This window comes from Arachis ipaensis, chromosome B03 (genome assembly GCF_000816755.2).
Source record: "Arachis ipaensis cultivar K30076 chromosome B03, Araip1.1, whole genome shotgun sequence".
Lineage (NCBI taxonomy): Eukaryota > Viridiplantae > Streptophyta > Magnoliopsida > Fabales > Fabaceae > Arachis > Arachis ipaensis.
In genome coordinates this window covers 117,787,298-117,801,228 of record NC_029787.2, presented here as the reverse complement: position 1 = coordinate 117,801,228, position 13,931 = coordinate 117,787,298, and the positions used below count along the sequence as shown (strand labels likewise).

The 13,931-nt window shown below is 39.0% G+C and overlaps 1 protein-coding gene across 6 annotated transcripts; it reads left to right on the top strand.

Annotated features, from left to right (window-relative positions):
* Nucleotides 2,181-13,716, top strand: LOC107634650. 6 transcript variants are annotated; one of them, XM_021119392.1, is made up of 10 exons: nucleotides 2,181-2,716; nucleotides 3,335-3,478; nucleotides 3,572-3,647; nucleotides 3,749-4,170; nucleotides 4,281-4,457; nucleotides 4,549-4,645; nucleotides 5,302-5,383; nucleotides 5,486-5,560; nucleotides 12,188-12,322; nucleotides 12,770-13,133. In XM_021119392.1, exons 5-10 carry the CDS (start codon nucleotides 4,430-4,432, stop codon nucleotides 12,893-12,895), a joined length of 543 nt encoding a protein of 180 aa, XP_020975051.1. In that variant the 5' UTR covers nucleotides 2,181-2,716; nucleotides 3,335-3,478; nucleotides 3,572-3,647; nucleotides 3,749-4,170; nucleotides 4,281-4,429; the 3' UTR covers nucleotides 12,896-13,133. The 6 variants fall into 6 exon arrangements, 4 of the variants coding, with proteins under 4 accessions (XP_020975051.1, XP_020975055.1, XP_020975053.1 ...); XR_002359737.1 differs by lacking the exon at nucleotides 2,181-2,716 and adding an exon at nucleotides 13,222-13,716 and having other exon boundaries at nucleotides 3,262-3,478; nucleotides 12,770-13,107; XR_002359736.1 differs by lacking the exon at nucleotides 2,181-2,716 and adding an exon at nucleotides 13,222-13,716 and having other exon boundaries at nucleotides 3,262-3,478; nucleotides 12,770-13,127.

Genomic DNA, 13,931 nt, shown 5'->3' with positions numbered 1-13,931 from the left:
GTAAGCTCCGTTGCAATAAACTTCCAACTTTCATCAGTGAGGACCTGAAAGCTAAGTTACCCTAAGATCTATTTGTTTACCTGCTTCAGTAACGCGTTTAATACTGTCCTACGCATAACTCCACTAAAAATTTGATTTGTCCCTAAAACTTTATTTGAAAAAATAGATTTGACTCGGTTCTTTTCGGTGAATGTTATTTAACTTCCAAACCGGTGTAAAATCTGATCGTTTATGTACATGTTGTGTCTAACAGGTTTCTTACCTCTGTTACTACCTGAAAAAGACCATCCCACCCGGTGTTATCGTGTTTTGTACTTGTTCCGTATCATGAAGTTATGGAGTGAACTACTTTGTAATACTTAGTTTCTCATTGCCAATGAAATCAAATCTTTCGTTGCAAAGACTAAAAAGTTCTCCTGTCCCCTCTCTCTCCTTCTCTTTATCTCTCGTTCCTTTGCCCATTGTATCTATCTGACTCTTATAGATGGGATATATCTTCTATATGTCATTATGAATGATCACATTACAAGTTTGACAATAAAAATATGCAACATAATATTGAACAGTAACAAGTACGGTTAAAACAAAAGTTAATTATTTATAAAAAATTGAAATACAACTATATTATATATTACTAAGTTTACAACCAAAGTATACCAAATGTCACTCTTTAATCGCAATTGAAATCAAATATTTCCCTCCAAAATATAAGAGTTCTCTCCATGACTCGCTCTCTCTCGTTCTCTATCTCTATAATTCCTACACTCATTCTATCTCCGTTATTCTTATCCCCGATGTATCTCTTTTATACATTGTTATGAATGACTAACTACAAATTTGACAACGAAAGTGTGTAACATGATGTTTTATTTGCAACTAATATTATATTGGAACTAAAAATAAAATAAAAAATAGTTGTATTATATTACTAATTCAATATCTAAAATGTCACAGAGCGCTCATAAAAATTAAGATGAAGGTTTTTTTTTCAAAATTAATAAATTTCCTTCCTCCATCCTCTTATCAACGTCTCTTCTATTCTTTATTTCTCTCTACCATTCCCATTCTATATATAACTTATAGTATATATTTTATGTTACTAATTTCCTAAACTGAAATGTCCCACAAAGTATTCTGTGATCACAGTTATAATAAAATATTTTCTCCAAAATTATTGAACTCCCGCTTTCCTTTTCCTTTATTGTTTTCACTCTTTTCTCTCAGTCTGTCTCATTTTATATTTCTGTTACACAAAAAATAAAATGGACGAAATAACATAATTCAAATAATGTCGTAAAAATATAATAATTGCATCATATTTATGATTAAATATAATTAACAAATAATTCCCTAACATTATGCGCATATTAATCTGTTATTATTATTATTATTATTATTATTAATTGCAATTTGCATATTTTTTTTTTGTTTTTTCATTTAGTTTCAAATTTTCACCGCTTATCTTTTTAATCCATAATTTTTCTTCTTTCTTATTTAAATATTTACTACATATAATTTAGGTGATAGGAATTTTTATCATGTACTTTCTTTGTAAAATTAGGTTGAATAAATAAATTTTTTATTTTTTGTTACAATCTATAATGTCAAAGTAAAACTGATATAGTCTCGAAAAAGTTATATTCCCGTGATGTTATCACTTTCAAAAAACATTAGTCAGGAAACTATTTACTAACAATAATAATCTTGTTTCAAAAATAGTTAAATCGACTAATCTCTAAAAAAGTAAATGGATGATTAGGAATTTTAACCGGTGAAGATAAATGCTACAAGAGGTCACCGTGTAAAAGATGGAATAACAAGACAAGGCTTCCACTCAAACTAGCTCGTGGATTCCATTAACCATCATCCTCATTTGAAAATCGAAATTGCTGAATCTAACGGAAGACAAATGAATTAGTGTACCATGGTTCGTTACATGGTCCTTGCAATCCGTTGGGCAGATTCACATGCCTATGGGCGTGAAAAAACGTGCAACATTGGGAGCGAAAGCAATACCCCCGGGTGGCGTCCTCTTGGCTATGGTTAGGTAGGATGCGATGTGATTGACAGATCTCGGCGGAAAGCCACATGCAAGGACATGCTCTGTAGTCTTAGTCAACCGTAAAAAACGACAATGCCCTTACAATGGACCCATGAATCTTTCCTCTTTCTCCTGGATCTACCCATATACGCTGCACCTGGTTTTATGACTTTTCACTTGTGGTTTTCATAAAAAAAAGGGTTGGCTGAGGGGATCAGAGAAGTGAGGTCCTGGGTATGCATAGGAGATAAGGGTCCTCTGTCCGGGCACACCTACATCAATGCATGTGATGTTCGACTACAGAGTCAGATTCCTCTAGAGGCAACAACCACTCACACAACTCACTGAGCAACTGAACTGCTAACATAGCGCGTTGCGTGCTCGTGAAACCCTACATTTGGCTATTTTTCTCACTGTTTTGGAAAGACATGGGATTCTAATCGATGAAGAATACGACATCGGCATCGGCATTACGGTACATCCACCGGTCCTACATTGGAAGGTCACATTGTGTTATATGTTTAGCTACTCCTTGACGGCTAACAGGTGTGTGTTGCAACTATTTTCCCAAGCCAGACGTTGGGGCCACATGTCGTTGAATCCGACCGATGGTGATTCTATACACACCCCCACACCATCAAAAGGTGGTCAATGCTCAAATTATTCTTCACAGAGGTTAGTCTATGAAATTCTGTCGTTTTGTACAGATCAAATTAGTCATTTCTGTATATGCCTGTTAGACTCCCCTATACGTGATCATGTTGTCACATTTGACATCAATCGAGAAAATCATCGTCACTGTTCACCACCAATGCATGCACCGCATACTGGTTGTGTGCGGTCCCTCCACTGTAGGCCATGAGGGATAAAAAAATGCAATGGGTTAGTTTTGAGAAAATAGCCCATTCGTTGTCTGGGCCTGCTTGTAGTTCTAGGTCCAATCCATTTTGGAGTAACTTATTGTAGGCCCATTGGAGATAACATTATTTCGACCCGGTTCTCATCTACATATTTCTCGTTGTCTCTACTAAATGTTTTTTTTTATAATGTATTACTGGGTCAAAAGAGACTCACGCAGTTGGGCTTGTTAAAAAAAGGTTACTTTTTCACGTTTACCTTGAATTGAATGTGTAATGATTTCTGGGCCGAATATTAACATGATAGGCTAAAAATAGGAAAGTATTGCATATATCAAATGTTGGTGAATCATAAAACACATTACATGAAAGGGTCTAAATGAAAAAACCAAATTATTTGGGGTTCCCTAATAGATTACCGATGTGCTGTATGCAGGCCTCCGGCAAGCAACACCCGAAAAAGGTCCACATCCAGATTTGAATTCTCGAAACCTCCGGTCACCGTCCAAGTTAGGTCACCGACTCCTTCTGACTCAACGCCTTCCTGTGCCAGGCGACCAAACCCCCACCCCTCAAATAGGTTAACAACAGTACCTGCAGCCCAATTGAGCTTCCCATTACTTATAGTAGTTTTCTTTCAACTATTGAGACTGATAAAGGTTTGTCTTTGCAGCTTACCTAGGCGAACCGATGCCCATCCATGCCAGTCCGCTGCCCGTACCGAATCCTCATGCGCCGGCGTTGCAAATGTAAGTGTTTACATATTTCAATTGTTGTAATTAGTTTCTGAACTCATCCAACAGATGCATTTCTCCTGTTCATATTTCATGTACTGAACTTGTCATAACAGGAGTGCAGGCCCGTATCACTGAGTGTGGTTACTAGCGTATTCGGGTTGAATAAGAAATATAAAGGCTCACCGAATGCATATGCCAACATAATGAAGTGGTGGTAGATTTTCGGAATGCGTTGATAATGCTGGCGAAGATTCATAATAAGGAGCATCAGCATCATCCGAGTATTGCAGTTAGGTGCTCGTGCCAGAATAGCATGCCATCAAAGTGGCGGCTACGAATAGAGGGTGTTGCAAACGATGATGATCACCTTCCAGAGACGACCCCGGTGGACGGTGATGATCCGACCTATGCGCCCACGTTGGATGCAAACTTCAGCATGAACCATATGCCTTTCAGATCTAAGAGGTCGAAGAGAGCCACTCGCAATCGACGGTCTGCCCGTGACAAAACCCAACTAACGAAGCCCGCTAACTTGGTAATGCTTAATATCGAAGCATTAATTTTTGCATTAATCCCATTATATCTGTTACAATGTTTGCCTTTGTGGAGCCAATTTTGAAGTTTATCCATGTGATTTTCTAACAGGTTGATCTTACCGGCGAACGCGATCGGGAGACTCGACGGCCTAGTCGTGGCCGGAGCAAGTCGCTGTGACGCTCTACCTCTCTTTAGAAACACTATAATTATCTTGCCCTGATTGGTAGTGACGGCGTTGTCCACGAGTCAGAACTGTTATGCATGAATGCAGAGAAGATTCCCAAGGTGAGGTCCTTTTTTCCGACTATTTAGAATTTAAACGTCCTTATGCACAATAACATGATACTGGTGGTGTTATTTTGTTGTCTTGTTGTAGACTTTCAATCTAGCGTTCGATCCAACACGGTGCATGGACCTCGCAGGGGTTGGACTCGCTGTTGCAACATACATCTTCAGCAAGGATCTACCAAGAGGTATGTTTTATGTTTGATCCAGTTCGACTGCATATGATTTGTTTCGGTCATAGCCCGGATTGCGTACTTTGCGTAATAAATATGATTTTAGGGATAAGTATTCGTATAGGAAATAGTTAGTGTACATCGGCTTTAACTAAGATGACATGAGTTATTCCATTCCTAGTTGCCATACAATTTTATATTAAAATAGGTTGTTGGCGAGGGAGAAAAATACATTTCGTAGATTGATGTCCATTTCCTCCGTGTGCATAGACTGAAACATTAGTATTCGCTGATTACGCGATGCATAATTATAGTTTTTTTAAAGTGATGATCTTCTAGAAAATATCTCTAAAGTAATAACTAAAATTTCGAATTTAACTGGAGCTGTACTGCAATAATGTTACATGTACTATAGCTGGCTCATAAGTATGCGTATATGCCTGTTTTCCATTTAAATAGGTTGCTGGTTGAATACCCATTAAAGAACACACTATCTTTGTAGAGACTAATTAATTGGTATATCATGGTAAGTGTTGCAAAAAGTATATGATAACCCAAATTTATAAAGCAAAAATTAAAAATCCATGCCTGCTATGTTACATATTTTTGTTCTGAGTATACATACACGGATCATATCACTGTTGTGACCTGTGTATGCCTCTTATTACCAGTGAAATTCTGGCTGACGTCGGTCACTGTGTTACGGACAGAACGTTACTGACGCTTGTCCCGAATGAAAGGGTTATGGATAATGTGAGTGTTGTATTTTGTTGTTTCCATTATTTGATATGTAACCCTTCTCATTCAGCCATAGTTTCCCGATCACAGTTGATAATGTAGGTTTAAATTTTCCAGGTAATTACCGTCGTGATCACGATGTTGTCGAAGACCTCTAGTAGTCACCACTGGTTTATGCCGACAATGATCATGGTGAGTCACGATAAAACAATTGCGAGTGTATACAAATTCGAGTTAAGTTGTCCTAACAAGTGTCCTGAGTTCACATGTGTCGGATATGTTTGTTAACTTATATGGCTGCGAAATTATTGGACTGCAGCAAGATGCCCTCCAAGGAACACGTATGACATAGGATAACTGGTGCACGGAATTGTGATCTCAACACTTCTTCATAACTCCGTGTAACTGACCAGCAAGTGTACTGGGTCGTCCAAGTAATACCTTACGTGAGTAAGGGTCAATCCCACGGAGATTGTCGGCTTGAAGCAAGCTATGGTCATCCTTGTAAATCTCATTCAGGCGGATTCAATTGGTTATGAGGTTTTGATAATTAAAATATAAATAAAACAAAAAATAAAATAGAGATACTTATGTAATTTAGTGATGGGAATTTCAGATAAGTGTCTGGAGATGCTTTGTTGCTTTTGAACTTCTGCTTTCCTACTACCTTCTTCCAACCATGCGTTACCTCCTTCCATGGCAAGCTGTATGATCCTCTCGGATGAAAACAAATCCATATGTGTTGTCACCGCACGGCTAATCATCTGTCGGTTCCCGCTAGCGTCGGAATAGGACCATTGTCCTTTTGCACACTGTCACTATGCCCAACATTCGCAAGTTTGAAGCTCGTCACAGTCATCCCTTTCCAGATCCGGCTCGGAATACCACAGACAAGGTTTAGACTTTCTGGATCTCAGAAATGCTGCCAATGGTTCTAGCCTATACCACGAAGATACTAATCTCACGAACTCGGTCTGTGTATTAGATATCCAAGAGAGTATACTCCAGCTGTCGTCCAATGACTACGTTGAACATCATGTAGATCGCTTTGTGGTTGTCAGGCACGCGACCTTGGCTAAGCAAGTAACGAAGATTGGGTGATTGTCACGGGTCACCCCTTCATTCTAACTTAACTGAATTGAGAACAAGAGTATATCTTGGAGAAGAAGTAGGCGTGAATTGAAGGAAAAACAGTAGTAATTGCATTAATTCATGAAGAACAGCAGAGCTCTACACCTTAATCTATGGGGTGTAAAAACTCCACCGTAGAAAATACATAAGTGAAAAAGGTCTAGACATGGCTGTGAGAGCGCGCCAATTGGGGTTCTGTAGCTCCAGAAAATTCACTTTGAGTGCAGGAGAGTCAGAATCCAACAGCATCTGCGGTCCCTTTTCAGCCTCTGAATCAGATTTTTTGCTCAGGTCCCTCAATTTCAGCTAGAAAATACCTGAAATCACAGAAAAACACACAAACTCATAGTAAAGTCCAAAAATGTGATTTTTGCATAAAAACTAATAAAAAATAACTAAAACATACTAAAAACTAAGTAAAAACAATGCCAAAAAGGGTATAAATTATCTACTCATCACAACATCAAACTTAAATTGTTGCTTGTCCCCAAACGACTAAAAACAAAATAGGATAAAAAGAAAAGAATATACAATGAATTCCAAATATCAATGAAGCTCATTTCTAATTAGATGAGCGGGGCTAGTGGCTTTCTGCTTCTGAACAATTTTGGCATCTCACTTTATCCTTTGTAGTTCAGAACGATTGGTATCTATAAGAACTCAGAATTCAGATAGTTTTATTAATTCTCCTAGTTCAGTATGTTGATTCTTGAACACAACTACTTTATGAGTCTTGGCCGTGACCCTAAACATTTTGTTTTCCAGTATTACCACCGGATACATAAATGTCACATACACATAACTGGGTGAACCTTTTCAGATTGTGACTTAGCTTTGCTAGAGTCCCTAGTTAGAGGTGCCTAGAGCTCTTAAGCACACTCTTTTTGCTTTGGACCACGACTTTAACCGCTCAGTCTTGAGCTTTTCACTTGACACCTTCACGCCACAAGCACATGGTTAGGGACAGCTTGATTTAGCCGCTTAGGCCATGATTTTATTCCTGTGGGCCCTCCTATCCATTAATGCTCAAAGCCTTGGATCCTTTTTATTTTACCATTGCCTTTTGGTTTAAAGGGCTATTGGCTTTTTCTGCTTGCTTTTTCTTTTTTTTTTCTCTCTTTTTTCCGCAAGCTTTTCACTGTTTTTTCTTGCTTCAAGAATCAATTTTATAATTTTTCAGATTATTAATAACATTTCTCCTTTTTATTTATTCTTTCAAGAGCCAACAATTTTAACATTCATAAACAACAATATAAAAAATATGCACTGTTCAAGCATTCATTCAGAAAACAAAAAGTATTGCCACCACATCAAAATAATTAGATTATTTTCAAGATGTAATTCGAAATTCATGTACTTCTTTTTCTTTTTCAGAAAACATTTTTTCATTTAAGAAAGGTGAAGGATTCATATGACATTCATAGCTTTAAGACATAGACACTAGACACTAATGATCATGTAATAAAGACACAAACATAGACAAGACATAAAGCATAATTTTCGAAAAAAAAAACAGAAAAATAAGAACAAGGAAATTAAAGAACGGGTCCACCTTAGTGATGACGGCTAGTTCTTCCTCTTGAAGATCTTATGGAGTGCTTGAGCTCCTCTATGTCTCTTCCTTGCCTTTGTTGCTCCTCCCTCATGACTCTTTGGTCTTCTCTAATTTCATGGAGGAGGAGGGAATGCTCTTGGTGCTCCATCCTTAGTTGTCCCATGTTGGAACTCAATTCTCCTAAGGAGGTGTTGATTTGCTCCCAAAAGTTTTGTGGAGGAAAGTGCATCCCTTGAGGCATCTCAGGGATTTCATGATGAGGAATTTCCTCATGCTCTTGTTGAGGTCTATGAGTGGGCTCTCTTGTTTGCTCCATCCTTTTCTTAGTGATGGGCTTGTCCTCTTCAATGAGGATATCTCCCTCTATGAAAATTTTGGCTGAATTGCATAGGTGACAAATGAGATGAGGGAAGGCTAACCTTGCCAAAGTGGAACACTTCTGCCACCTTGTAGAGTTCTAGGAATATGATCTCATGAACTTCTACTTCCTTTCTATTCATGATACTATGGATCATGATAGCCCGGTCTATTGTAACTTCAGACCGGTTGCTAGTGGGAATGATAGAGCGTTGGATGAACTTCAACCATCCCCTAGCCACGTGTTTAAGGTCAAGCCTTCTTAGTTGAACCGGCTTGCCTCTTGAGTCTCTCTTCCATTGAGCTCCTTCCACACAAATGTCCCTAAGGACTTGGTCCAACCTTTGATCAAAGTTGACCCTTCTAGTGAAAGGGTGAGTATCTCCTTACATCATTGGCAAGTTGAATGCTAACCTCACATTTTCCAGGCTAAAATCCAAGTATTTCCCCCGAACCATTGTGAGCCAATTCTTTGGGTTTGGGTTCACACTTTGGTCATGATTCTTAGTAATCCATGCATTGGCATAGAACTCTTGAACCATTAAGATCCCGACTTGTTGAATGGGGTTGGTGAGGATTTCCCAACCTCTCCTTTGAACTTCATGTCGGATCTCCGGGTATTCACTCTTTTTGAGCTTGAAGGGGACCTCGGGGATCACCTTTTTCTTGGCCACAACTTCATAGAAGTGGTCTTGATGGACCTTTGAGATGAATCTCTCCATCTCCCATGACTCGAAGGTGGAAGCAATTGCCTTCCCTTTCTTCTTTCTAGAGGTTTCTCTGGCCTTAGGTGCCATTGATGGTTATGGAAAAACAAAAAAAAAGCTTAGCTTTTCCCACACCAAACTTAGAATGGTTACTCGTCCTCGAGCAAAAGAAGAAAGAAATGAGTAGAAGAAGAAGAAATGGAGGAGATAGAGGTGAGAAGTAGGTTCGGCCAAGGGGAAAAAAGTGTTTGTGATGTGTGAAAATGAAGGTAGTGAGGAAGGGTATATATAGGGTAAGAGAGAGAGGGGATTCGGTCATGAAGGGTTGGGTTTAGGAGGAAAATAGTTTGAATTTGAATGGTGAGGTAGGTGGGATTTAATGATGGATGGATGTAAGTGGTGAAGAGGTTGTAGGGAAGAGGGTAGGATTTGATAGGTGAGGGGTGTTTAGGGGAAAGGGTAGGATGTGATAGGTGAGGGGTGTTTGGGGAAGAGTGTTATAGAAATGTGTGAAGAGGAGAGAAGAAGAGGTGGGGTAGGTGGGGATCCTGTGAGGTCCACAGATCCTGAGGTGTCAAGAAATTCGAGTCCCTGCACCATTATGGCATTTAAACGCCCATTGTGTGCCAAATCTGGCGTTTAACGCCAGCTATGCTACCTTTCCTGGCGTTAAATGCCAGTCTACTGCCCATTTCTGGCGTTAAACGCCAGCCAGATGCCCATTTCTGGCGTTTAACGCCAACCAGATGCCAGACAGCCCTTTCTGGCGTTAAACGCCCAGAGTGCTGCCCATTCTGGCATTTAACGCCCAGAATGCTGCCAGGCTGGGCGTTAAACACCCATTCTGCTATCCTTACTGGCGTTTAAACGCCAATAAGCTTGTCCTCCAGGGTGTGTTGTTTTTTATGTTGTTTTTCATTATTTTTTATTTTTCAGTTGTTTTTGTGACTTCTCATGATCATCAACCTAAAGAAAACATAAAATAACAATGGAAAACAAATAATATAATTAAATAACATTGGGTCGCCTCCCAACAAGCGCTTCTTTAATGTCAATAGCTTGACAGTGAGCTCTTAGAGAGCTTCACAGAGACTCAGATCTTGATGTTGGCCTCCCAACACCAAACTTAGAAGTTGAGTGTGGGGGCTCTGTTTGACTCTGTATTGAGAGAAGCTTTTCATGCTTCCTCTCCATGGTTACATAAGAAGATCCTTGAGCCTTAAACACAAGGTAGTCCTCATTCACTTGAAGGACTTCCTCTCCTTTGTCCTCATTCACTTGGTGCACGGAATCGTGATCTCAACACTTCTTTACAACTCTGCGTAACTGACCAATAAGTGCACTGGGTCGTCCAAGTAATACCTTACGTGAGTAAGGGTCGATCCCACGGCGATTGTCGGCTTGAAGCAAGCTATGGTCATCCTTGTAAATCTCAGTTAGGCGGATTCAATTGGTTATGAGGTTTTGATAATTAAAATATAAATAAAATAGAAAATAAAATAGAGATACTTATGTAATTCAGTGATGGAAATTTCAGATAAGCATCTGGAGATGCTTTGTTGCTTCTGAATTTCCGCTTTCCTACTACCTTCTTCCAACCATGCGTTACCTCCTTCCATGGCAAGCCGTATGATCCTCTCGGATGAAAACAAATCCATATGTGCTGTCACCACACGGCTAATCATCTGTCAGTTCCCGCTAGCGTCGGAATAGGACCATTGTCCTTTTGCACACTGTTACTGCGCCCAACATTCGCAAGTTTGAAGCTCGTCACAGTCATCCCTTTCCAGATCCTACTCGGAATACCACTGACAAGGTTTAGACTTTCCGGATCTCAGGAATGCTGCCAATGGTTCTAGCTTATACCACGAAGATACTAATCTCACGGACTCTGTCCGTGTATTAGATATCCAAGAGATTATACTCCAGTTGTCGTCCAAAGACTATGTTGAACATCATGTAGATCGCTTTGTGGTTGTTAGGCACGCGACCTTGGCTAAGCGAGTAACGAAGATTGGGTGATTATCATGAGTCACCCCTTCATTCTGACTTAACTGAATTGAGAACAAGAGTATATCTTGGAGAAGAAGTAGGCGTGAATTGAAGGAAAAACAATAGTAATTGCATTAATTCATGAAGAACAGCAGAGCTCTACACCTTTATGGGGTGTAGAAACTCCACCGTAGAAAATACATAAGTGAAAAAGGTCTAGGCATGGCCGTGAGGCCAGCGTCCATGCCAAAGGTCTAAGGACTAAACGTCCAAAGATGTGAATACAATAGTAAAAAGTGCTATTTATACTAAACTAGTAACTTAGATTTACAGAAAATGAGTAACTAATTGCAGATAGTACATAAATCCACTTCCGGGGCCCACTTGGTGTGTGCTTGGGCTGAGCATTGAGCTTTACACGTGTATAGGATGTTCCTGGAGTTAAATGCCAGCTTTGGTGCCAGTTTGGTCGTTTAACTCCAATTCTGGTGCCAGTTTGGGCATTTTACGTCAAGATGTTTTAAGCTATCTTTGAACGCCAGTTTGGGCCATTAAATCTCGGATAAAGTATGGACTATTATATATTGCTGGAACGCCCAGGATGTCTACTTTCCAACGCAATTAAGAGCATGCCAATTGGGCTTCTGTAGCTCCAAAAAATCCACTTCGAGTGCAGGAGGGTCAGAATCCAATAGCATCTGCAGTCCTTTTTCAGTCTCTGAATCAGATTTTTTCCTCAGGTCCTTCAATTTCAGCCAGAAAATACCTAAACTTACAGAAAAATACACAAACTCATGATAAAGTCCAAAAATGTGATTTTTGCATAAAAACTAATAAAAATATAATAAAAAGTAACTAAAACATACTAAAAACTAAGTAAAAACAATGTTAAAAAGGGTATAAATTATCTGCTCATCACTAACTTGGACGCAGTTGTGTCCAACCATATGAAGTACAAGGTTGACAAGGTTATCGAGGTTTATAAACGTTGGCATTTTGTGCTGGAAAATGTGAATGATTAATTCGTTTGAAGTTCTGACCACTAATCTACCTTTGTGTCTTACTTGTGCCTTGTAGATTTTTCAACCTATATGGACAGATGGACATTGGTACTTGATGGTGGTGGACCTACGACGACAAAAGCTAGTATACTTTGACTCATTGAAGTGTACAAGGGAGACGGAGTCCAAAAAACTTTCTATGACGCATGTGGTAAGTTTAGTCATTCGATACATCCAGTAAATGTTCTTCACTTTTACGTCATGACGAAAGTTTTATCCGGTGCACAGTTCACATACATACACTGCTGCTTATGTGTTGCATGTTTTCATTTGGGCTAGTTATATTTATAATCTTTTATCGATAAAATTATTGTTGTATTTTTATATTTGTCATATCAAATAATATGTTTATGTGGTTTCAAATTTAATTTAATGGACTTGGTAGGCGAAAGTGTGACGTTTGGTTACAAGAAAACATCTTTAGATTTAATAAATAACCTGGCATCATCTGAGTTAACCGTATCTAGGCTGCCAAAAAGTTTTGTTTTTGGCCTCCTGTTGTATGACTTAAGTAGTTATTCTGTATTTTATCATTTAGATTTTATGTCGTTCTGACTAATTTTCGCCTTAATTTCTCTCCAACTTGTTTCCTCATCAGGCACTTCACCTTGAGTCGCTAACCATTGGACCCAAGTGGCTATCCAAGAGCACTATGGAACGACCACGATTCTCTTTGTTCAAGTACGAAGAGCCTTTTGTGCCTCAGCAACATCGACTTTCATGAGTTGTTACTCTTCCTCATACACCGTGATCTGTTGTCGTCATGTTTTTCTTACTTGTTGGCTAGTTTTTTTCGTCGAGAGCACTTATACAAGCTATTCACTTATTTAAAAAAACTGAATTTGTGTGTGACATGGAATAAGATGGATTGCGGGATATGGGTCTTGCAATGGATGATTAGGGGAGCTCTATGGGCTATCCACAGTATTACAATGGGTATTTAATAAAAACAAATGGTACTATGAAGTTATGGTTTGTTAATCATGAAGCTTTAATAGCACGACAATATGTGTATACGTAACTTATTAATCTATTTCCAATGACTTGCAGGCAGCGAATGATCAAAATTGGATGCGACTAGCCCTCGATCTTGTATTGAGGTCACACAATGTGAATGCCATCGATATCGTGGAAAAGGCAATGCGTTACTGGACAAAGAAGGCTGCGTCATCACGACACAGACGTGAACGATAGAGTCAACAAGTGATAACCTTTTTTTGGTGTGGTTTTGTGGCGACTTCCGTCCAACTTTTTTGGGTAACTACTCCGGATATGGGCATTCAGACTTGGTGATCATCATAACCAAAGAAGACATTGACATGCGCAACTTATTTTGTATTTTTTTTTTACCAGCCGGCAAGTGTCTCACTAAATCGCATGGGACAACTCGTACGAAAAACCCTTTTACAAGGAGAGGAGTTTCCCACCCGAATGCAGTTAACATGTTTCCCTTTTGAAACCCATATCCGGGTTGGAAACTATACGTCTAATTAAACAAATAGCAATGTGACAATGCCTTTCAGAAATTGTTATGATAATATTTTATATAGTTGCATGTGGTTATATCCCGCTACTTGGATAAAATTAAAATTTTTTATATGCAATTGATACATGTGTCGTATGCAGGGTAAGTATAGTCATAATTGGTACACCTAATCAAAGCACTTTTAATACCGTCAACTCGCCTCTAATCATAAAACATCAGCGTCATCTCTCTAGACATTACGGCAGCATAAGATATAGTTTCTTCAGCTTACTTC